The sequence below is a fragment of the Mesoplodon bidens genome (genome assembly GCF_964165515.1).
Source record: "Mesoplodon bidens genome assembly, chromosome: 6".
Taxonomy (NCBI): domain Eukaryota; kingdom Metazoa; phylum Chordata; class Mammalia; order Artiodactyla; family Ziphiidae; genus Mesoplodon; species Mesoplodon bidens.
Window position 1 is genome coordinate 77,022,749 of NC_138162.1, and position 25,634 is coordinate 77,048,382.

The 25,634-nt window shown below is 40.3% G+C and overlaps 1 protein-coding gene across 1 annotated transcript in view; it reads right to left on the reverse strand.

The window, feature by feature from the left end:
* Positions 1-25,634, reverse strand: part of DOCK8 (dedicator of cytokinesis 8) — a 226,762-nt gene that overhangs the window by 127,856 nt on the left and 73,272 nt on the right. The window contains exons 5-8 of the mRNA XM_081236682.1: positions 12,822-12,945; positions 8,098-8,310; positions 3,644-3,729; positions 1,163-1,229 (exon numbers count right to left, since the gene is read on the reverse strand). Of these exons, the coding sequence (XP_081092808.1) occupies positions 1,163-1,229; positions 3,644-3,729; positions 8,098-8,310; positions 12,822-12,945 (490 nt within the window). The remainder of the gene's footprint in view (positions 1-1,162; positions 1,230-3,643; positions 3,730-8,097; positions 8,311-12,821; positions 12,946-25,634) is intronic.

A 25,634-nucleotide genomic window follows, 5' to 3' on the forward strand; every position in this document is an offset into this window, starting at 1 on the left:
TTGGGTTTCCCCTTCATCACTAATAGATTTACAGCCAAGAAGTGGCTCTCGGGCAGAGACTACATTTACCAGCCTCCCCTGTAGAGTTAGGAGTGAGCATGTGACTAGATTCTTTCCAGTGAATTGCGAGCACAAGTGATGATGTATCTAACTTCCAGGCTCCAACACCACCCCACACCCCCACCAGCTTTTCCCCTTTCTCCGGGGGCCGTAGTGGCAGTGACAAGAGTGACTGGGGAGGGCACATATTGAAGATGGAGGAGACACTGCCACTTGGGTTCCCGAACGCCTGAGTGGAGCAGACCACTGTTGACCCCACACCTTCCTACTCTGGATTGTTAAGAGACAAAGGCAGAAAATTCTCCTTCTTCTAGCCAAGGGTTCTCCATATGTGGCCCCCTGACCAGCAGCTTCAGCATCACCCGGGGACCTGTTCGAAATGCAGATTCTTAGGCCCCATCCAGATTTACTGAATCAGAAACTCTGGGGAGGGGCCCACCATCTCTTTTAGCAAGCCCTCCGGGTGATTCTGATGCCTGTGCAAATCTGAGCTTTAAACCACTGTAAACCATTTAAACCACTTAAACCATTAAACCACTTTAAACCATTTAAACCATTCAGCTTTAAACCACTGAATGTGTGTGTGGGAGGTTGACCAATACAAATCTTAGTGATTATTAATATTTATTCAAAATATACACACTTCCTTAACTACTGAATGGTTATGGGTAGAGGGGCAGAAACGTCTCCTCTGGTTTTGCTATTTGTGTCCTCCTCTAGGAGTTACAAAATGACTAAACATTAAGACATTCATGGAGAAATCTTTTCAATTAAAAGCACAATATACTTGCACTGGGCTTCTTATAGCCGTGTTTACATTGCTTTGTTTTATGTGTAACCCCATATGTCACTATTTCACTTCTCTATCTCAGCCAGGCTACCACCTCCAGCCGACTTTCTCGTGAAGGTTCTTCAAAGAACATAAATTCCCAGGTCACTTCTTTAAAAACTGAAAAGGCAATAGAACTGGACATATCAAAGGTCATTTGCTTTCAAATCTGACGTGGTTTTCCTACACAGAAGTGAGATTTAAAAACATGAAACCCAAGACAATGAACAAAATGCGATGCCCTCAGGGTTGGGCTTTATTTTGCTGTCTTACCTTTTTCCTTTCTTTAACATCATAGAGGGCAATGCTGGCAAACAGAGGCTCAATTTCAATCTCAAACCTGTTAAAGAAAGAGAGAAAAACATATAGTTTTAACTTAGATAATTCTGAATTTTCTGAAAGTGCCTGGATATATAATCTGGTTAAAAATGTAAGTTGGGGCTTCCCTGGTGGCACAGTGGTTGAGAGTCCGCCTGACGATGCAGGGGATACGGGTTCGTGTCCCGGTCCGGGAAGATCCCACATGCCATGGAGCGGCTGGGCCCGTGAGCCGTGGCTGCTGAGCCTACGCGTCCGGAGCCTGTGCTCCGCAACGGGAGAGGCCAAAACAGTGAGAGGCCCGCGTACCAAAAAAAAAAAAAAAAAAAGTTGTTTTCAGAAGTATTTGGGTAGGGCCTCCCTGGTGGCGCAGTGGTTGAGAGTCCGCCTGCCGATGCAGGGGATACGGGTTCGTGCCCCGGTCTGGGAGGATCCCATATGCCGCGGAGCGGCTGGGCCCGTGAGCCATGGCCTCTGGGCCTGCGCGTCCGGAGCCTGTGCTCCGCAACGGGAGAGGCCACAACAGTGAGAGGCCCGCATACCGCAAAAAGAAAAAAAATAATAATAATAATATTACATGACTATCTTAGTGACCACGTGTTACCACTTGTGAGAAGAGCTACCATTTATTTATGGAAAACATCTAGGAGACTTAGTGTCATGCATCACAGGGAAGAATTCCTCCAATCCCAAAGGGCATAGTTGTTGTATCTGATGAGCTTCCTGTGGTGGGTGGGTGAGTGCCTCAGGCAATAGGGTGGATTTCCTGAACAATGAATGCAGAGGGGGACCGATCAGCCACTTCTACTCAGTCCTCCTGCTGAAGGGCTAGGAGGTTCCCCCTTCCGGGTCAGCTTGGAAGGGCTAGAGTTTGCCTTTCTGTACCCATTGTTTGATACAGAGCTCACTTATCGGCCGCTCATCTCCGTGTACAAGACAAAACGTCCGAACTGCTCCCCCCATCCTACTGGTAGAACTGGCTTAAGGAGGGTGTTACAACATCAAGAGATCTCCACACCTGTGTAAGCAGTCATGCTGGCTTGTGTTCTGAGCAGAGAATTCGGGAGGCTCCGCAATAGAATCAGAAATTTATGGCACATAGGAACTTTGAGATCTGGTCTCACTACTTCATTTACAAGAACTCAAAATCCTAGAGAAGTCCCCAGGGCTGAAACATAGTCTTGAATCCAGAATCCAAAGGCTCTAATTGCAAATCAGGTGCTGCCTAAGGGGTCCATGAATTGACTTCAAGAGATGGATGACCTTCCTAATAGGGTATGAAAAAATGTTATGCTTATGAACTTTTGCCTTGGTAGAGCACTCACAACTTAATATTTTCAAAAGAGCCTATGAAGAAGTGGAAGAACTAATTCTCTAAAGCAGCAGTCTGCAAAGAGGAAAGGGAGGCAGGCAAGCACTCCAGGGGGTAGGCAAGACAATCCACTGGAATGCAGGAAGAAAATACTATAATTTATTTTTATTTATTGAGTTCATCCTTCAAAATGCCTCATTTATGTATGTTTTATAATATAATATTTAATAAACAAATACAAAATGAATACACACATGCAGAGGATGTGTGACTTCTAAATACAATAAAAAAATATGGAAACAATTGCTTTAAAGCAAATGTGGCCCATGAGATGAATCCAGATTTCAGACATGTTCTTTTTGAAACGTGTGGTACTTAAGAAGGAAATGAGAAAATATTTAAGAAGTCAGGAAATTATGCAGAAAAATCTGGATTTCTAGCTTCTCTTAAAAAAAAAATCAGACAATTGACCAAAATGGGCTTGTTTACTTGGATGGCAAGAATTGACCCTAGCCAGTAGCGGGTGCCCCATTGAGATAGTTTGCTGCAGTCCCCACTACTCTATATTGTCCACTGGCACTGAGACTGAGTTTTAGTTGCATTTTTCATTGTGTTTTAACAGTGGTGTGCTGGTAAATGTTTAACAAACAAGCCTCTAAAAAAAAAAAAAAGGCTCTAATTTGTAGCATTTTCTGAGTTCAGTGTTGTAAATACTTCCACCATTTCACTATGGCCAATTTCAAGCTACCAACGTGACTTCACTGAATAAAGAGTTGGGAAGAGAAGTATACAATCAGCTCTCAGGAGTTAGAGCGGACTCCAGCACACCATTGGCTTTTACCGTTATTTTTCTTAATGTAGGCCACTTGACTCAATTAATTACCTACATGCCTAACCTTAGTGTTTTGCCTTCCCTGTCATAGAAGAATGACTGTCAAAGGCTTGGCAGGATTAGATTCTGGGAATAGCTGACTCCAAACTCTGCTCTTTCTGCTACCTCACAGGGCACTGTTAAAAGTGTGTTGGGGGTCCTCCCCGATCCAAGCTCTGATGGTAAAGACACAGTCTGTATTTGAAAGGCAAGACAGACCTCAATGTAGTGATTAGTGTCTGCTCATACTTACTTCAGGGTCAGCAACTTGACCAATATTCTGTTGCCCAGATGTTCCTTAGGACAGTCTGGTACCGGACGTATTTCCACAGCATCCTCCTATTGTTAATCACATTGTAAAAGAAATCAGTAGTGAATTCCCATGAAGAGTCCCAGTTAAAGTTAACTCGGGGAAGGGAAAGCTGCTAGCCACCATGCAAGACAGCTTGCATTTGCTTTATTTCTAATTGCAGAATAACACATTGACTTTTACAAGAGAGTTAACTATCCAACCCCTACGCTTCAAAGTCAGCATTTACAGCAAACATTTTCTCCTTTCAGAAAGCCAAGCATTTAAGACAAAGAGACTGAGGGAGGAAGGAAGGAAATGTGAACATGGATATGGCTTAGTAACATCCACCAGATGGCAATGCAAAATCTTATACTTAGTGTTGACTTTTTTTTTTTTTTTGGCTGGCTCTAAGGACACAGAATATTTCTCCTGCCAAAGGCTTTACTTGTAAATATGTGAGTTTCAGATTGGAGATCTGAGTCAGAACAGTTCACCTGAGGCTGTAAACCATTAAAACTATAATACAGTGTCTTTCTCGGTTTACTGTTTTCTTAAACAGATGATAGAGATGTGGGGTTGAATTTGTATGTTCTAAATAGACATGTCCAGCTAGAACTTGCTAAAGTTCTAAGTATAGAGAAGCTTAGTAATGACAAATTTAAGAGATACGTCTGTCTATTTTACTACATAGGGACCAAGGGACTTAAAGGGAAGTATCAAGTTCCTGTTGTAACTTTTAACATTCAAATGTGAACTATCACAGTATCTTAAGTATAGTCATGCATGCAAAGATCAACAGTGCAAGTTTCCCTGAGAACTTTAATTCTTGCTCTTGTAGTAGGCTATACAAACTCTGATGAGTGGTCTGCAGCTCACAACGGTGCAACGAATAGAGCCATGTCTAATTGTATTTTCCTGGGCTATAAATGATATCCCAAATACCCCACAGCAACCAGAAGAATTTTAAAATTCTGTTCCGATACCTACACTGAGCTGAAGTCTCTCAGAGCAAGCTGGAATTTTCAGGGTGATCAGAACAGACACATCTGAAAGGGAAGGGGCCCCTTACTGGAAAACAACCTCACCGTAAAGACACTCATGGGTTTCCAAGACTGCCTTTGGTCTGGATTCAGAGCTTTGGGATCCTTTTTAAAAAGCTTTTCACTTGGAAAATTGTAAATATATACAAAGGTAGAGAGAAGAATGTAATGAACCACATTTACCTCTCACCTAGCTTTAACAATTTCAACTCATGGGCAACTTGGTTTCATCTATACTCCCTCTTACTACCTTCCCCCATTCAGTGTTGGAAGCTTAGAAGCAAGGCCCCACATATCATATATTTCCATCTGTGAATATTTCAGTACAGATCTCTAAAAGATAAGGACTTTTTAAAAACACGTACCATAATACTATTATTACTTTTTAAAAATAATGTCCTATTGTCACGAAATATGTAGTCACTTCCAAACTTCCCCAGCTCTCTCAGTTTTTTTTACAGTTAGTTTGTTAATCCAGGTTCCAAAGTCTACATATTCATATATTTGCTAACTCTAATCTATATGAATTTCTTGCACCTTTACAGTTATCTGAAATAAGAATGAATTGCCAATAAAGCAGAAGAGGAAATGTGAAGTTGTACTGGATACCTGTTGTTTTCCTCTTCCTGGGAGAAAACAGATAGATATTTACAATGAGAGAGAGAGAAAGAAAGAGAGGGAGAAAGGCAGAGAGAGAGAGAGAGAGAGAGAGAGAGAGAGATCATAAGAGAGAAAGGGATAATATGAGAGATGATGTTCTTCCATCAGCTGACCCAATGGATCCTGAGGCCAATTCTACATCTGCCTACTTGTGATTTCATTATGTGAGCCAATAAGTCCCTACCTTTTTTAAAAAAATTGGTTTTTAGTTGGGTTCCATCACTTGCAACCAAAAGAGTCCTAATGCAAACTCCTCTACGATTTGGAGTATAGTGGCACCCTTCGTATGGATCAACACATAGGATGCCTTTTATAGAATCAGAGTGAATCAGGGAAAAAGCTCACCTCATAGAAGCTTGGTGGTTGAATTCTACTTTTGCATCCCCTGTATACTCAGTCATAATTTGGATGTAAGAGTTCACCTCTCTTCTTTTTTTCATTGGGAAATAAAGTAATAATAATATAAAATAATTTCACTAATGTGGTGTCAAAAAATTCAGCACTTGTAATCATTTCATGGTAGGCCAGAAAGTTACCCTTTTTTCTACAGGACTTTCTCTGGAGAAAGTACAAATTACAAGAACAAATGCAATTTCTGTGTGTACAACTCCAACACATTAAAGGGCTGGTATAGAAGCCCTCTAACATTTTAGACTTAGCAATTTCCAAATAAACTATACACTAATCACAAAGCATTCCTCTCTACTTAGTATGGCAGGCTCCATTAGGACATCCGCTAGATCATAACTTTTAGTCTCAATTGAGTTTCTGCATTGTTTAAAGACCATAAAACAAAATTCCTTCAAAATAGTCTATGATTCATCCTTGCAATCAAGCCTGGATATCCTCCCATTTAATCTCATGAAGGAGACTTTAATGAGCTGATGTCTCACTGGAAGCCTTCTCCTCACCCTTTAACTGTTTTCTCTCTACTTGTGTCCATTTTGGGTCTTTATTACCTTTTGGCACCTCCATCATGGAATTGGGAGGAAGAGGAATGCAAGTGAAGGTCATATCAGTCAGATATAATATTTCTTGACAAATTTGGTAAGAAGTTTTAAAGCTGTAGATGGAAACTGAAAAGTTACAAGATGTGATTGTTTATGTCATCTTTGGATTTCCATTAGGTGTGCTAATATACCAGGTAGCCATATATAGATAAATAAACAGTTAAACATAAAATTTGGAGTTAATGGGTTTGGATTCCCCATTCTATAATTCAATTTACCTGCTGTATCTTGAACAAGTTATTTAACCTCTCTGATTCTTACTTTGTAATCTGAAGATGGAGATGATAACACTGCCCACATAATTCATATTTATTTTTAATCTGCCTCATTCAGAAGAGGATTCGAGGCCCCTGACAATTAAAAAAAAGGATTTGAGGCCATTGCAAATAAAATAAATAGAAGAGAAAACCAAGGTGGTTGGAAAATAAGGATAAGAAAAAAAGAAAGCTGAAGTAATTCAGGACACCAATAAGTAAGCCACCAGATTTAGTAGAGGTGAACAGAAATTTGACTCCAAGTAACGAATTTTGTGGAGCTGATTACAAGATGTGACAATCTCTAAGCATACACATTTTCTCAGTGGGAGCATAATTCTTCCTTGTCTGAAGGTTTGAGGGACAATTTTTTTTTGGATCCTCATTGAGGCGGGTGTTGCATGATGAGTAGGTCAATATCCTTAATAATATTTGCACAGTGGACATATCATATCAAATAACTGCTATTTCCCTTATTGTCTTTTTTTGCTGACCACTAACTAGTAAGCTCATCTAAGGGCAAATAAGCAAACAATTCACAGGGGTGGGGGATTCACAAGGTGTGAGAGTGAGGCTCCCTGATGGTTTTGATTGATCCAAAGATCACATTTCAAATACTTAGAGGCATGGAAGGATGGCATATCTTTTATGCAAAATTTCCCTAAATCTTATTTCCTGCAACTCAGCTTTTAATAAAATTTGGACAGCAAAGATATATTGTGGCAATCCGTTTCTGGCAAGACGCAGAAATGTAGATATTCTGACATGCAGAACGGAAGACTATGAGCCTCTTGTAAAGGAGCCTGAACAGGCTTGAATAACGGTCATCCGCCATCCCATCCAAAGTGCCCCCAGGAGCGACCAAAGGCAAAGCCTAAATCAAGTTGTTTCAGGTCAGCTCCACTATATAGAGTGGACAATCAAGATCTGGGTGTTCTATGCATTGGGAACACAGCTATGATTATTTTCGACTGGAATGTTTTCAAAGCAGGTCTCTCTGGTTGTTCATTCTCTGGTTGTTCATAGAGACCATCCAACAAAAAACAAAAAATCTTAACAAAGCACTAACGAACATCAAGGATTAAGTAATACATGTATTGATAGATAAGCTGCAAAACACACCTTCAAGTAACTTAATGGTTTGACTGGCTGAGTGGGCTTACTGCATGTAGACCCTTGGAATGTTTTGAGGATTAAATGAGACAGTATCAGTGAAAGTGTTTTGTAAAGTGCTATGAAAATCCTAGTTGTTATTAAGGAACCTCATCTGTATGATTGATCAATAATTTGCTCTGCTGTTACACAGGCTTGCCTTAATGAAAAGAACAGCCCAGAAGTCACACAAGTAAGCATCCTGACATTACTATACAGTAATGACAAACAATAATATTTTCCTGGAGGCTCCCTGTGTCTTCATTGAAATTCTCCAGCATAAAGATGGTCACACCCACCTCATCCACTGATGGGTAAAGGGCAAAGAGCTCGGCATGCCGATTGGTCCTCCGGGCCTCCTCATTCTGCTTCTCAAAGTCCTCGGCACTCACTTGTTGCACGAGGTTTTTCAGCCGCAAATCAGGCTGCAGGCTGCGGAGGTCAAAGTCACAGGCAGTGATGGGGCCTTTCCCAGATACATCGCACAGCACGTTCAAGTGGCAGGGGCCTGCCTGTGAAAAAAGACATGTCTTGGTGAGAGAGATCATGGGTCTAAAATGAGAACTAAAGGGTCTGGAATGTCTCAAGACTGCTCCAATGTGAGACTGCAGGGTTGGGTCTCAAAGAATTTCTGACAAGAATCACATCGTAGCTTCCTGGACTGGGTATCCTAAAATTAAATGTATCCTACCTGCCTGGAAGCAGGTAATTAACTCATCAGATGTAGATACACCTGTTCTTGAGGAAAAGTTTGAAAACAGTTCTGTATTGCTGTTAGTTTGGGGCATGCTCTCTCCTGGAGATTGGGAGCCAAACCTCTTATGAACCCTACTCATGCCTTGTGCTCAAGCAGAACAGAACCGGAATAAGGTGTTTAAAAAAAGCAGAGACTGGACTGGGGAGTAAAGGGACCTCATCCTAATCCCAACTCCAGAGCTTGGCTTTCGAAACTGGAAAATAAGACGATCTGTGAGAAGGCTTCCAAATTAAATTTTATATAAACTCCAAAGCTGAATAGTATGTTTCCGAAGACAGAGATGTGGGCATGGGAACACTTTCCTACAGGACTGTAGTAGCAGTTACAGGAATAAACACCAGGAAAAAAAAAAAAAAGAGCGTTTGCTATTCCAGCAGTATTCACTCAGCTGCAGTGTGTTTGAAAAAAACTGTCTTATTTCAGTCACAAAATGGCCACTTCATTCCACGAGAAATGTCCTGGAAATTGGGAAATGGATACCTAACTACAGACTTGGCAAAAAACATACAACCATAATCAAGAATATGTTGTAAGAATAATAGATGGATCTGTTATAAACACCTGTAAAATTTACGGTAAAATGTTATTCTCAAAATACTATTACATGGACATACTACTGTACAATATCTCCATAATACATATTTTTGGTGACATCTGTCTACCTCATAAAAGTGTTACTCTCCTAGACCATAAATTTTATCTAAACTGAATGTGTTAACAATAATCAATGGTAATAATTTAATTATTAATAGTTTTGTTCGTCTTAGAATTTGTAAGATGCTTGGGAAACTGAATTGGATTTCCCAACACTCTTTACAAGGATGTAAAGATGTAGATAGATAGATAAATAGATAGATAGATAGATAGATAGCTATTGATGTCTTTATCTATCTTCAGAATTTATTCTAAGGCCACAACTGGACAAGTGAGCAAAGATGTGAGGACAAGAGTATCTCTGGAACTCTGTAATAACAAAATAATAGAAACAACCTAAATGCCCCCCTCGAAAGAAACTTTTCAGATTAAGAGATTTTGGAACTTTCATACAGTGGAACATTAGGCAGTCATTAAAAAACAGAAAAATGTGCTGCCATTGGAAGAGAAAGATGATCACAGTATATTGTCTTGTTAATAAAAAAGAGGAGGTTATACAATATTGTATATAATATAATTTTTATGAAATATTATGTGTACCATGGATTCACATCATATATATATTTAACTTATGAAATTCAGGCATTTGGCCTCACAATTCCACTCAATAAGGTGCATAAAAATGATTGAAAAGGGCTTCCCTGGTGGCACAGCAGTTAAGAATCCGCCTGCCAATGCAGGGGACACAGGTTCGATCCCTGATCCAGGAAGATCCCACAGGCCGCGGAGCAACTAAGCCCGTGAGCCACAACTACTGAGCCCGTGTGCCACAGCTACTGAAGCCCGCGTGCCTAGAGCCCGTGCTCCACAACAAGAGAAGCCACTGCAATGAGAAGCCTGCGCACCGCAACGAAGAGTAGCCCCCGCTCACCGCAAATGGAGAAAGCCTGCGCACAGCAATGAAGACCCAATGCAGACAAAAATAAATTAATTTAAAAAAATGATTGAAAGGGAGGATGTTGCTGGACTGAGCAACTCTCCATGATGAGTACTAGTCTGATACTTAAAACCACACCTCTCTTGTATAACTTGGCTCTGAAACCCAGCTGATGACTTGAGTGCTGTGTTAGTGTGCTGAAGAAATGAGTGTGCTTTATGGCTGTGCTGGACACTCACCTCTTGAATTTACCCTTTTATGCTCTGCTCTGTGGTGCTGGGTCTGCAACTCAGCAAATCACATTTCTGCTTTGCTCCTTCTCCCTTTAGGTTCTGCCAACAGGGAGCACTCCAGGGAGACTGGATGGCTGGGGGAGGGAAAAGGGACTGACCCTTTCCTCTCTGCCTGCAGTTCCTCTCACCTTGGTTATGGCCATTGGTCCTAGTCTTCTGTTTCTTTGGCACTTCCAGAACAACCCTCATCTTACCTTCCTTGGAGGTATCAGCACCAACTGGGCAATTCCTTCTCCCAGGAGGTCTAAGTCCAGACTCCCAGCCCCTGTGAGGTCTCTCCTCTGACGACACCACTGACTAGGCTGTGCCCCCTCCTCAGATATTTGAGTCCTAGCTCTGAGGCCCCTCTTCTGAGCTGCTAGGTTCTGATAACTCCAAGCTCCTCCCACTAGACCCATGCTTCTCAAACATGGTCCTGGGACCAGCAGTATCGGCAACTCCTGGGAAATGCTGTTTAGAAATGCAAATTCTCAAGCCCCACTCCAGACCCAGTGAAGCAGAAACTCTGGAGTGGGGCCCAGCCATCTGTGTTCCGACAAGCCCTTCAGGGGGTTCTGATGAAGCTTAGGTTTGAGAACCACTGCCACAGACCCCAGGCGTAGGGTGGCGTGCTGTTTCTTGTAGTTACAATTTCTGTATGACTTCAATTTTCCTTTTTGGTTCTCGCAGTCCTCCAAAATGTGTTTAACCATTTCCCTATGTTAAATTTCTTCTGTGGAAATACCTAGTGTTTCATCTGTCTGACTGATACAAGGAACAATTTAGCTGGTCACCTACATGATGAAAGCTGAATTTAGTCAAAATTACCAATGAAAAACCCCTGAAATTTCCCACAGAGGACAGCATACAGATATCCCATTCCTCAGTAAGCCCACCAGGTTCAGCACTGGAATTGATGGCTGATTCCTCTGCAGAGATAAGTAGTCAGCCTGACTGTAGTTTGAAAAAATAGGTATTATTTAAAACCTCTAGTCATATTCAGCATGTCGAGATGCTTGTGTTATGAGGGCACCTGGAAGCTGAAAACTATATTGGTTTAGAAGAAGTCCTGTGCAAACTTGGACACGTTTCTTCCTCTATGTTTTATTTTTCTTACCTATAAAATGGACAGATTGGACCAGAGCATTGGTTGTTTTTTTTGTTTTTTTTTTTGCGGTACGCGGGCCTCTCACTGCTGTGGCCTCTCCTGCTGCGGAGCACAGGCTCCAGACGCGCAGGCTCAGCGGCCATGGCTCACAGGCCCAGCCACTCCGCGGCACGTGTGATTCTCCCGGACCGGGGCACGAACCCGTGTCCCCTGCATCAGCAGGCGGACTCCCAACCACCTCACCACCAGGGAAGCCCCAGAGCACTGGTTTTTAAAATCTTTTTAAAATTGTGTCAAGTATATATGCAACATAAAATTTACCATTTCATCATTTTTTAATGTACAGCTCAGTAATGTTCATTACATTCACATTGTTGTGCAACCAGTCTCCAGAACTCTTTTCATTTTGTAAAACTGAAACTCTATACCCATTAAACCGTAACTCCTCATTCCTACCCCTCCCCAGCCCCTGGCAAACAACGTTTTACCTATATATATTTATGAATCTTGACTACTCTAGGTACCTTATATAAATGGAATCATACAGTATTGGTTCTTTTGTAACTGGTTTATTTCACTCAGCATAAGGTTCAAGGTTCATCCCCATGTTGTAGTATGTCAGAATTTCCCCCCTTTTTAAGGTTGAATAATATTCCATTGTATGTATATGCCACATTTAGTTTATCCATTCATCTGCCCATGGACACTGGGCTGTTTCCACCTTCTGGCTACGGTGAATAATGCTCTATGAACACAGGTGTATAGAGCACTGATTTTTAAACTGTAACTACTCTGTAATAGTAATTAATAATAACAACAACAGCAGCAGCAGCAGTAGCCAATATTTATAGGGTGCAAAGTGTGAGCTGGCATTGTCTTAAATGCTTTACATACATTAACTCATTTAATACTCAAACAACTTCATGAGTTGGGTACTTTTATCATCCTTGTTTTCCAGGAGAGGAAACTGAAGCCCAGAGAGTTGAGTTATCCTGTCTGAGGTTATAGAGTTGGTATGTGATAGACAGTCTGCCTCAGTGTGGAGCTTTCAATCATGCTGCAGCCTGCCTTAGGCTTGGGGGCACCTCTGAGTCTCTGTAGGAATCATTATAGGGATGGGCCCAATTCCCCCCCTCCCCAGTTAGAGCCCCTCCACTTTCATCTATTTTCATTTGAACACCAATGTCTATAGCTACAAACAAGTTTGAAAAAAAAATCACTGACTCTAATGGTAGAATTCCTCCTATTCCAATATTCTATGAGTCTAGCCTTTTTATTAGTTTCAAAAAAGATCGCCAGCATGCCATGGAAGAACGTCCAGTAACCTGGCAACCGTGTTTGTTGGTAGGAAATACCTGAGTGCTGGGTTCACTGCACTCCAAGGTTTCTGACTCAAACGTCTGTTTCTGAAGCGTCTTGTGAAAATCTTTTCGGGATCCAGTCTTTTTAAAGCCGCAAATCTCCGAACTTCCTTGGTTTCTTTCATTGTTGTTATTAAATAAGAGAGAGTGTGAAAGGAGGGAGAGGGAGAGAGAGAGAGAGAAGCAAAATCATTAGATTAAAATAAAAGTAATGGCTTAAGTGCAGACATGGTGCTGAAAGATCTTGCAAAGAGAGGACCAGTTGTAATTCTTCACATCTAATTATGCACCAGGCCTAACACAAGGCTCTGTTGTAATGAGATACAAACTTGCTTCCTGGCTGGCTCATTATTAAAGGCAGGAGTGGCCTGGGAAAATGCCACTTCAGAGGTGCGGCCATTTCAGCTGTGGGGCATTTGGCTCCAAGCTGAAGCTAAACTATGACCCTAGTGTAAGAGGCTGGAATAAATCTAACAAAGTGCAGATGCAGTGAATAAAGGTCGTTTGAAGATAAAAATAGAGGAAAACATTTAATCTCCAAATCAATGTTCTTAGTAATGAATAAAAAAGGCAGAACATGGTTAAGAAAAAATAGAAATAAATGATTTATGTACCGAAAGTCTTTGCTGCCATTCTCAATCACCACTGCATGCACACCATTAAACTTGTGTTTAAAAAATTTTGCAAATATTATATATCACTTATATGTAGAATCTAAAAAATAATACAAATGAATCTAAACAAAAGAGAAACAGACTCACAGACATAGAAAACAAACTTACGGCTACCAAAGCGGAAAGGGGGGGGCATAAATTAGGAGTATGGGATTAACAGATACAAACTACTACACATAAAATAGATAAGCTTATTTTTGTGTATGGTGTTAGGGAGTGTTCTAATTTCATTCTTTTACATGTAGCTGTCCAGTTTTCCCGGCACCACTACTGAAGAGACTTTTTTCTCCATTGTATATCCTTGCCTCCTTTGTCATAGATTAGTTGACCATAGGTGCGTGGGTTTATCTCCGGGCTTTCTATCCTGTTCCATTGATCTATATTTCTGTTTTTGTGCCACTACTATATTGTCTTGATTACTGTAGCTTTGTAGTATAGTCTGAAGTCAGGGAGTCTGACTCCTCCAGCTCCATTTTTTTCCCTCAAGACTGCTTTAGCTATTCGGGATCTTTTGTGTCTCCATACAGATTTTAAGATATTTTGTTCTAGTTCTGTAAAAATTGCACTGGTAATTTGATAGGAATTGCATTGAATCTGTAGATTGCTTTGGGTAGTATAGTCATTGGGATTGACATATACACACTAATGTGTATAAAATAGATAACTAATAAGAACCTGCTGTATAAAAAATAAATAAAATAAAATTCAAAAATTCAAAAAAATAAAATAAAATAGATAAGCAACAAGGATTTACTGTATAGCACAGGGAACTATACTTAATATCTTATAATAACCTATAATGGAAAATATTCTGAAAACATATATATATATATACACACATATACATATATAACTGAATCACTTTGCTATGCACTTGTAGCTAACACACTATTGTAAATCAACTATACTTCAATTTTTTAAAATGTGTTGCTATGGAAAGGGTTTAATATGATGTCTAGCACTGTCACTGGAGAAAGAAGTTAGACCATCACAAAAAAGGCAACAGATATACACTGTCAAATAATAACTATAGAAACCAACATGTGTATTCCCCATTTTTATGACTCAAAGGTCTCCTGGAAAACATGCTGCAAACTCAACTACACAAATATGCACCTGTTTTGTTTGATTTCCCACACTATTAGGAAACCACTGAACAAGCTGGTAAAGGGACGTGAAATGAGGTTACGATTTATTAGGCAGATCAGATGGAAGACAGGTAAAGCAGGAAATGTAGGAGAGCTACTAGCAATGATCCAAATACAGTTTATAACTCTTTGGGAGGGGCGAAGTGTTGGGTTATGCACAGTGGCACAGAGCAAGTATTCAATACTAAGTAAAAGAGGCCAGGAAAAAAATAAAAAGATAACTGCATGATTCCATTTATATGACATTCTGGAAAAGGAAAAGCTATAGAGACAGAAAAGAGATCAGTGGCTTGCCAGGGTCTGGGCGTAGAGAAAGGGGTTGACCACAAAGAGGCCTGGGGGAATTTGGGGGGTGGGTGGGGTGTGGAACTGTTCTGTATCTTGATTGTAATAGTGGTTACACAACTGTATGCATTTGTCAAAACTCACAGAACTTTAGTCTAAAAAGAATGAATTATAATTACCTCCAAATCAACGGACAGTTTCGGATTATGCCTGGCATTAATTAGGATAGTATGTACATTTAATAGTCATTCAACATAAGGGCTGATACTTCACTGCGGTTTATTATAGGATGGTGGTCTCACTGAAGCAGGAGTGAACGGATTTAAGTCCTGGCTCCACAGCTTACAAGCTGTGTGACTTAAGGCAAGTTAGTCTACTTCTTTATGCCTCAATTTCCTTATGAAGATAATAAGAATTAGAATAATACCTAGGTCATCAGTTCTATTGCATGCAATAAATAAATTCTCATATGTAAAATACTTAGAAGATTTCTTTGCTTATGGCCATAATTCAGTGAATATCTGCCACTACTTAATGATGTTTATTAAATAGTATTAGAGAATATAGCTCAATTATATGCCAATTGTCCCTGTCAGTGGACAAATAATCCAAATTAGACCAATGAATAAGATATTATAAGCAAAGGGGAAAAAAAAAAGGATACAACTCAGTATTGTTGAAGATTTCTTTTAATGTAATGGTCCAGGATAGATTTCACATCATAGGCACTAAAATGTATGTATTCATGGAATAAAGATAAGATTTGAAAAATCATAAGAATTATACTTTAGGGCTATTCTCGTTCCAGTTCAACCTATGCAAAATATTCCTTTCAAGTGAAGTAAGATTTTCTGAGGACTTCAGAAAAAGCACTTATCTTAGTATGTCAGAGGAATGAACCCCAAACTCTATCGCATATTTTTTTTTTTTTTTTTTGCGGTACGCGGGCCTCTCACTGTTGTGGCCCCTCCCATTGCAGAGCACAGGCTCCGGACGCGCAGGCCCAGCGGCCATGGCTCACGGGCCCAGCCGCTCCGCGGCATGTGGGATCTTCCCGAACCGGGGCTCGAACCCATGTCCCCTGCATCGGCAGGCAGACTCCCAACCACTGCGCCACCAGGGAAGCCCTATCGCATATATTTTAATGCATCATAGGGGAAAAAACTACTTTCCTCTGGAGGACCATGCTTAATGAAGCCGCTTTGCTTTCTATGGATGCCTTTTTTTTTTATATACAGCAGGTTCTTATTAGTTATCTATTTTATACATATTAGTGTATATATGCCAATCCCAATCTCCCAATTCATCCCACCACCACCACCATCCCCCCCACCTCTGCTTTCCCCCCTTGGTCTATGGACATGTCTTTGTCATCCATAACCATACAGTCAAACACTGATTTAGTTAGCTCTTTTATTCCTCAATTATCTCCTTGCTGATATTACATTTCTCTATAATACCTAGGAATAGTCTTTTATGTCCTTGCTATCTGTGATAATGGCTTTGAGTCCCACTTAGGGGCCAGAGGAGTAGAGTAATGGCCACCTGTGTTCCCTCCCACCCTCATAATTCTATAGGACATTTGCCACTTAGATTCTATAACTGAGACTTTTAAATCAGACAAATAGTGCTGCTCATGCAGGATAGAGGAAAGTTTTAGATTTTAACTTAGTAAGGAAAGATTCAAACTACACAGAAGCACAAAGTACTGTTCTCCTTTTGGGAGAAATGTATTTTCCTACTTGAACTGTTTGCCTCTGTTACTTAGACTGGAAGATGCCTTGAATGAATTTCATTTTATCTTTTTCATGCCTATAGCACAAAGTTTTGTTTCCTTGCTCTAAAAATCATAGTGCTTTTCTCTTCATGACTTTTGCAAATGACCATTAATCTAATGAATAGAACGGTGCCATGGTTGCTTGTTTATCTCATCTTATTTCCATATATTTTGACAATTTTGTATGCATTGCTGTTTACTGGCATCCTCTGGGTGATGGTAAATACTATAAGCATTATTTTCTCTGTAATTTTCTTTAATGAACTAAAGAGTGAATAACTTAATGTGTTTGGTTTCTTGGTGGACAGTAAAACTCTGAAGTAATTAAATTTGTTTACATACTATTTATTCTTGGTGTATTACCCATAGTGACAGTGAAACATTTCATGAGTGTTATGAGCAGCATCATAAAAGCCCTTAGACTTTGTCTTTCATCCTGGGTGATTAAGGTAATTCTGAAGGAAGGTCATGCTCAAGGAGAGCTGGGATATCAAGGAATGGGGTATCATCTGTTTTATTACTCCATATTTTACTCCCAGTGAACTGGTAAACAATTAAAATTCAAACACATCAGTGAATATAATTCAGTTACTCCCAAAACACCATAAAAATGTCTCCCTGATCAATAATTGCTTATTATGACATGCATTTGTTGCTCTGGCTGTCAAGGTGCTTAGCTATTTGCTTTCTAAAAGTATGGAAAGCAAGCCAGGCTCATCAGCCTATGCAGTGACAAAGAGCAATCCAGCTGTGGAAATCACTGAGCCACTCTTGACTTCTTACACGCAGACTCCCCATCCCCATAAATCCACTCCCACGAAAGCCCAATTTAAAGGCCAGAACTTGCACCAAGCCTTCCCTAACCTGGCCAGAAGTAACTGCTCCCTTCTCTGAATTTTCAAAGCATGCTGTTTGTATTTCTCTTAGAAGCTTTTATAATATTCTATGTTACAGTCTAATTACTTGTCTACATTTTTATCTCCCCTGCTAAATATGTGCTCTCTCTCACTAGACTATGACTTTGCTGAGGACAGGGAGTCCTTTAGAGCTAGGATTCCTGTGTATTCCTCTTTGCATCTTCTTTGGTGCCTTATTCTCAGGAGATATTTTCTAAACATTTGTTGAATGGGAGAATGAATGAAACTCTAACAAGCAAATATCTATATCGTTTTCCTCTCACACAAGTGTTTTCAAATCTGTCAGATCCAACACTGTCTTTCTCTGTAACAAAAGTTTTATAAGGCCACCTTTATAACCCATCAACTTTCTCATTTTTGGAAGTCAATAAAATGTCCCAGCTGTTATATAAATGAGAAATAAAAGAAACATAATACCTAAAATAGCATGTATGTAAATATGCAAATGCTTGGACACAACTACACCAGAGAACATAATGAAATAGCTGTTTGCACCTGTAGGAGGAATCGTTGTATATATAACACCTACAAAAGCAGACTGCAACAGATGTGTTGTATGGGTGACTCAAACACCACAAAGCAGCACTGCTGTCAGTAATGTGATTTTCCAAAATGGGGGAAAACTCTTGTAGAGCTCTAATCAGCACAAAGTTTAATTTACCCTATATTTACATGATAGTTGTTTTCCTGAAAAATTCAGTGCAAAAATATTTGTAAGATGGCATAGAGGCTTGGCTTGGATATTTACAGACTGGTTTTTCACCACCCTGAATGTTCAGCAGGACATTTGATAGTTGTGTTGGATGTTGAACTTGGGATGATCCTTCATTGTATGTGATGCCCCATGCACTGCAGGGTGTGAAGTGCAGTAGCCCACGCCAGTCATTGAGACAATTAAAAACAGAAACATTAGGGCTTCCCTGGTAGCGCAGTGGTTGAGAGTCCGCCTGCCGATGCAGGGGACACGGGTTCGTGCCCCGGTCCGGGAAGATCTCACATGCCGCAGAGCGGCTGGGCCCGTGAACCATGGCCCCGGAGCCTCTGCTCCGCAACGGGAGAGGCCACAACAGTGAGAGGCCCGTGTACCGCAAAAAAAAAAAAAAAAAATTACCATCTAATCCTCTAACCCCTTTCAGCTTTCACCAAATGTCCCCCAAATGCCTTTTAGAGCAAAAGGATCTAGTCCGCAGTCATGCATTGCATTTATATGTCACATTTCTTTACTCTTATTCGCTCTGGAACAGTTCCTCAGTGTTTCCTTGCCTTTCATGACCTTAAGATTATAGGCCAATTATTATTTAGAAAGTCCCTCTAATTGGGTTTGATTGTTGTAAATGCCCCATTCCTCATCAAGCCTTCAGTTTGATTTGTATCAATATGGATTCACAGTTTCCTATTTTATTCAACATATCTTAATCCATTTCTATTATTTATTTTGGTGTTCTAATTATCCTCAATTCGACCAGTGTGAATCCCTTCAGCTGGCTCTTACATCTTTTTACATGTCCCCAGCAGTCACTGATCACATCCTGCTTTCTGCCACAAGATATTCAGGTTGATCTTATACTTCCCTTTCCTCAACCCTGGAATCAGTCATTTCTCCAAGAAGCTCTGATTCTTTTTAGTGGAAAATAGTTCTTAGAAGCCAAGATGTAGGTGTTGGGTGTGCTCATTGCTATTAAGGTGTTGCTCCTCCTGTGTCTTCTCAGTGAACAGAGTTAGGTAGGGAGCGTGTGTCTATGTGTGTGTGTGTGTATGTGTGTGTGTGTGTGTGTTTCGAAAGCCAAGAGTTCATGTTGATCCTTGCAATCTCAATCTGACATCACAGTATCCATTCTAGTTTTCTTCCTTTCCATATTTTTAACTTCCTTCTCAGACAGTGAAAAATCTAACACCTACTGTCCTTAATATAACTTACTTACTTGATTAATCCCCTTAATGTAACCCTTGCTAACAGCACCCCTCCATGCCCACACATGTTGCCCTCCTTATATTCTGACTCTGACACCCTGCACCAGGCTTGCCCCTTTGGCATGATGTCTTCTTCAGTCTGCACTGACACTTAGTGGTAGGACATCCTTGTCCCTTGCCTGGGCTCTGACACCTCGTGGTAGGCTTCTCCCCCATGTAACACCCCCTCATTCTACTCAGAATGTCTGCTCTGTTATCACATGCCAGGCTGCCCCAGGCTCAGATACCCTCAGATACCCTCCTCACACCATGTAGGTTCTGATTCTTCATGCCAGGCAGCCCTTCTAAATGTGTGTCCTCCTCACTGTGTTTGGCCTTCAACTCCTTATTCTGGTCCTCTTCAGCTACTCCCCACCCTGAGTCATGGATGGCTAACTTGTTCTGATGGTTTTCACACCAAATTGTACAAGAAGGGAGAGGAAAGAAAGAGAAAAGGGTATAGGAAGGGGAAGAGGAAAAAGAAGAAAAGGAGCATGTATTATTTTCCAGTCTTCACAATAAGCCTTCAAAATGAGCAACATTTCCCCCCATTTCACACTTGAGGAAACTCTGGTTCAGAGAGATTAAGTCACTTCCCCAGGGTCTCATAAGGAGCCAGCATCTGGACCCAAGTCTAGACTCTATCTACTCCATGACACTGCCTCTAAAGAGAACGCTCTCAAAATATGTTTGGTCTTTGGACTGTCCCCAAATGGGTAACAGTAGTGTTTGAAGAAAAGGAACACAGTTCTCTGGAGAAGCAATAGGTTGTGTTTATTTCATGAGAAATAGTCTTTCTACCATTTGGCTACTTGCCCATCTCTCTCTTGTCTGCAAATAGGCTCAACAGGAACATGGCTTTATTTGGCTCAGATGCCTGGGTCGGGTAGTGAGGCTGGGACTCTGGTAGCTGATGGCACTCAGCCAGCAGTCTCACTACCTACCCCATGGTAGTTTCTGACTTCTGTGGCTGGCACTTCTGAAATGAGTCATCTTTACATGCTTGCCAACCCTTGGCCTCTCCTCACCAGCCAGCTTTACCCTTGCTGGCACAAGGTAGCTTTGCAACTTTCTGAGATTTCAAAATGGGGAAGTAGATGCTAAATCTAGAATGAGGAAGGGGAGCACAGTTTGCTCTGGTTTCAAATCCACAGCCATGGAATACATTTAGTCTTAATGCTTTCCATCCTCCAAATCCTGAGGATGACACAGATATAGGGTTAGAGTATACATGTTGTGAAATGAACTTTTAACAGTATTCTGTAACTCATTTTTTTTTAAATGCCCATTTGTTAGTGTCTTTGTGCGGTCCAGGTAAATGATTCAGAAAACATTCTAACAAAATGGAGGACAAAAAAGAAAGCATCAGCTTGCATAAAATAGCAAAAGAACAATAACCAAATAAGTTTAATTTCTCCCAGATTTAAGTTTCTTTTGAGGAGAAAATCTGATATAAAATTTTTCAGATATGGTGTATGAACTCTTTATCTTAAAATCTTAAAGCTGGGGGAAATGTCCTAGAATCAGCTCATGTCTATGCCATACCCAATGGAGAAAGAGGCGTAGAGAGAAGTGACTTGAGGAAAATGGAAGCAGGCACATGGCTGTAATTGGTGGGGGGGTGGGGATTCACTTGTAAGTAAACACTCTTGGAAATAAGTGCATTTTATGACACAAGGAAGAAAGCTAAAGACCAGATATAGTTCTGGTCTCCAAGGCTACCACACATAAGGTCTCAAGCTAGGTTGCTTCCAGATTTTTATTCCTGTGGCCCACACAGGTTTCCTTATGAAGAAGTATGTGACACTGAACCTGTGACATCAATATCCTCTGGAGTGTACACATCCTAAGAAAGGCAAAGGGCAAGTGTGAATTTTGAGTTTTAATTCACTGTTTTCTTTCCACCTTAGAACAAGTTAACGTTAGTTAATTCCTTTGGGAACTTTTCCCCTTAAAATTGGATTTCTCGGGAAAAACACTCACTAATTCAGTGTGTTGTCATTTAGGGTAGTAATCTTAGGAAGCAATTTAATCTTTGCCTATATTTTCCATTACTTTGAGTTGGGTGGTTTTTTTGCCAGGACATTAGATCACATGAAGCTTTTTATTTGAATCCTTAGGGAAAGCCCCCTAAGGATTTTATACACTAGAAAAGCTTACCCATTTGGCATACACATACATGTTGCTTAATGAATATTGGTGAGAATAACTTTGAAGAAGCTAGCAAGTTTATGAATGCCCATGTGAGGCTCTCTCTCAAAGATCTCTGTTAGAAAGTAGAAAATAAATATTATAAGATAAAATGAAGTTTGGTCACATGTGGATCTACTTTTTTTTCTTACCACTATGATTTGCACACTTAGAGCAACTGGAACCAAAATCACTTTCATAAATATTTTAAATAGTTATTTCTTCTGAGGAATTGTTTGAAAAGGTCCCCCCAAACCCTCCTACACTGTTGGTGGAAATATAAATTGGTGCAGCCACTATGAAAAACAGTATGAAGGTTCCTTAAAAAACTAAAAATAGAACTACCATACAATCCATCAATCCCATTCCTGGGCATATATCTGGACAAAACCATAATTCGAAAATATACATGCACCCTTATGTTCATTACAGCACTATTTACAATAGACAAGACATGGAAGTAACCTAAACTTCCATCTACAGATGAATGGATAAAGAAGATGTGGTATATATATATGTATATATATACATACACACACACACACACACACACACACACACACAATGGAGTATTATTCAGCCATAAAAAAGAATGAAGGGAATTCCCTGGTGGTGGAGTGGTTAAGAATCCGCCTGCCAATGCAGGGGATATTGGTTTGATCCCTTGCCTGGGAAGATCCCACATGCCATGGAGCAACTAAGCCGGTGTACCACAACTACTGAGCCTGCACTCTAGAGCCCAGGAGCTGCAACTACTGAGCCTGCACGCCACAACTACTGAAGCCCGTGTGCTTAGAGCCCGTGCTCCACAACAAGAGAAGCCACCACAATGAGAAGCCTGCGCACTGCAACCAAGAGTAGCCCCTGCTCAACGCAACTAGAGAAAGCCCACGCGCAGCAACGAAGACCCAACGCAGCCAAAAAAACAACAAAAAAAGAATGGAATAATGCCATTTGCAGCAACATGGATGGACCCAGAGGATTATCATACTAAGTGAAGTCAGACAGAGAAAGACAAATATCATATGACATCACCTACATGTGGAATCTAAAATGTGATACAAATGAACTTATTTACAGAAGAAACAGACTCACAGACATAGAAAACAAACTTATTGTTACCAAAGGGGAAGAGGGGGGTAGGGATAAATTAGAAGTTTGGGATTAGCAGATACAAACTACTATATACAAAATAGATAAACAACGAGGTCCTACTGTATAGCACAGCTAACTATACTCAATATCCTATAATAAACCATAATGGAAAAGAATATGAAAAAGAATACATATACATATTTTTTTCACAATAAAGGCTGTTTACTATCATTATTATTCCCTGGGGACACCCTCCCTGATGCCCCCGACCAAGTTAAACCATCTCATTAAAGACGTCTACAGCACTGTGGGGTGCTCGCCTTTCCAACTCTTATCTAGTGCTTTCTGTCCTCCTAGATCCTGAGCTCTGTAAAAGGCGCTGCCTCTGTCTTGTTCACAGGTGCATCCCTAGCGCCTAGGGCAGGCCAGGCCTCCAGTTGATGCAAAACACATATTTGTTCCTCACTCCTCCCCTCAACAGGGCTGCCTTTGGCCACGTACACAGAAGGGCGCAGCCCTGACTTTAGCCACCTCAATGAGTCTGGCGTCCTTCCGCACAGAACAAAAACCAACTTCACAGACCTTAGGTTGTGAGAAAAGCTGCCAACATAACCTACTTACAGATGTACTGAGATTTGAGCTGTGAGCTGAGTCTCTCTGGACTTCTAACCCTCAAAAGTCATTCCATTTGCTTCCAAACAGAGTCACTTTGCGGTACACCAGAAACTAAACAACATTGTAAATCAAGTACACTTCAGTTAAAAAAAAAAGTCCCCCCAAATACTTTTTTATTAATTGATATTTGTGAACATTATATTTTAAATTTTGCTTATTTTGCTAGCATTTAGGAATCCCAAAACAGAAATTATTCTGAATATTTCTCTTGATATCTTTTCTAAATGTTTAGTTTTATTTCCTTATTCAGAGTATACCTTATTCATCCATGTTACTGCATGTATCAATAATTTGTTCCAATTTACTGCTGAGTAGTATTCCATTGCATGAATGTACCAGAGTTTGTTTATCCATTACCTCCATTGACTATGATTTGGGTCATTTCTAGTTTTTGGAAATTACAAATAAAACTACTATAAATATTTGCATACATATTTTTAAATGAACACAGGTTTTCATTTTGCTTGGGTAACTACCTAGGAGTGGGACTTCAGGGTGTATGATAAATGTATATTTAACTGGGATTTTAGGATAGGTAAGGGAAGAAAACCCAGTGAAAGAAAACAATATTATGAAAGTGGGTGTAATAGCTTCTGGTTTAAAATGATAACTAGAATAAGATTGGAGGCATTTAAATTTTATTTTAATCAATAATATCCAGCCTTGGCAAGGATATGAGGAGAAAGGGCAGTTTCATGTCCAGCTGGTAATGGAGTAAATTAACACAACTTTTCTGGAGAAGAATTTGGCAGTACTTATTAGACTATATCATATGCACTGGTTCCATTTCTACCTTCAGAAATATTCACATATGTGTAGAGGCAAATGTGCATAGATGTTCATTGTGGTATCATTTATATTTTGGAAAATGGAGACAACTGCAGTGTACATCCACAGTAAGAAAGTCAATAATTTATGGTATTTTCCTTCACCCCTGGAATGCCAGGCAGCATTTTAAAAGAAAGGGATAGGTTTTTGATATGGAAAGATTTCAAAGACATTATTGAAAAAAAGTATATTATGTATGCATGTAAAATATTTATTTACATGTGTATTTTTGCATACATAAATATTTGTGTAAATATGAATATGAATATTCATGTATGTTTGTGAGGGCATGAAAAGAAGATCTGGGAGGCTACACAATGACCTCCATGCAGTTAAGAGTGGGTTGAAAAAAACAAAAAACCCTCAAAAAGATAGATAACAGAGAACAGAGTAGTGGGTACCAGAGGGTAAGGGGCAGAAGGAGGATGAAGTGGGTAAAGGTGGTCAACTATACGGTGATGGATGGAAACTAAAGTTTTGGTGGTGAGCGTGCTGTAGGGTACACAGAAGTAAAAATATAATGTTGTAGATGGGAAACATATAATGTTATAAACCAATGTTACCTCAATAAAAAAATAAATCTGGGGGGCTTCCCTGGTGGCGCAGTGGATGAGAGTCCGCCTGCCGATGCAGGGGACACGGGTTCATGCCCCGGTCTGGGAAGATCCCACATGCCGCGGAGCAGCTGGGCCCGTGAGCCATGGCCGCTGAGCCTGCGCATCCGGAGCCTGTGCTCCGCAACGGGAGAGGCCACAACAGTGAGAGGCCCACATACTGCAAAAAAAATAAAAAATAAAAAAAAAAATAAATCTGAAAAAAAGTTAGGAAAAAAAGAGAGTGATTTGAAGAGAAGGACAGGGAGCAAGCGAGCAGTGAGGGAAGAGACTAGCTTTTTACTTAAGACACTCCTTATTACTTGATTTCTTTCAAAACAAGGTTACATTATTTAGCACATAAAATAACAAATTCAAAGGAGAGCTCATTAATTGCTAATTAACAACTGGTCAGCAACTACTACTGTGACTTTCTCCAACTTCCCTGCCTATGAAGACACAGAAAAAAATGGAAACTCACCAAAACAGATAACTTAATGCTGAAGTCTACACAGAATCTCTGTGGATCAGATGCAGCGGGAAAGAGAAGGATGTACCATACTTTGCCTCCCCAAAGGGCAATGCAGAGGAAGGCGCTTTGTACTTTCCTTCCTGCCAGTCCCCCAATAGTCAATGTCTATAATAGTCAGAAATCTAAATTCTCCTTCTTCATTG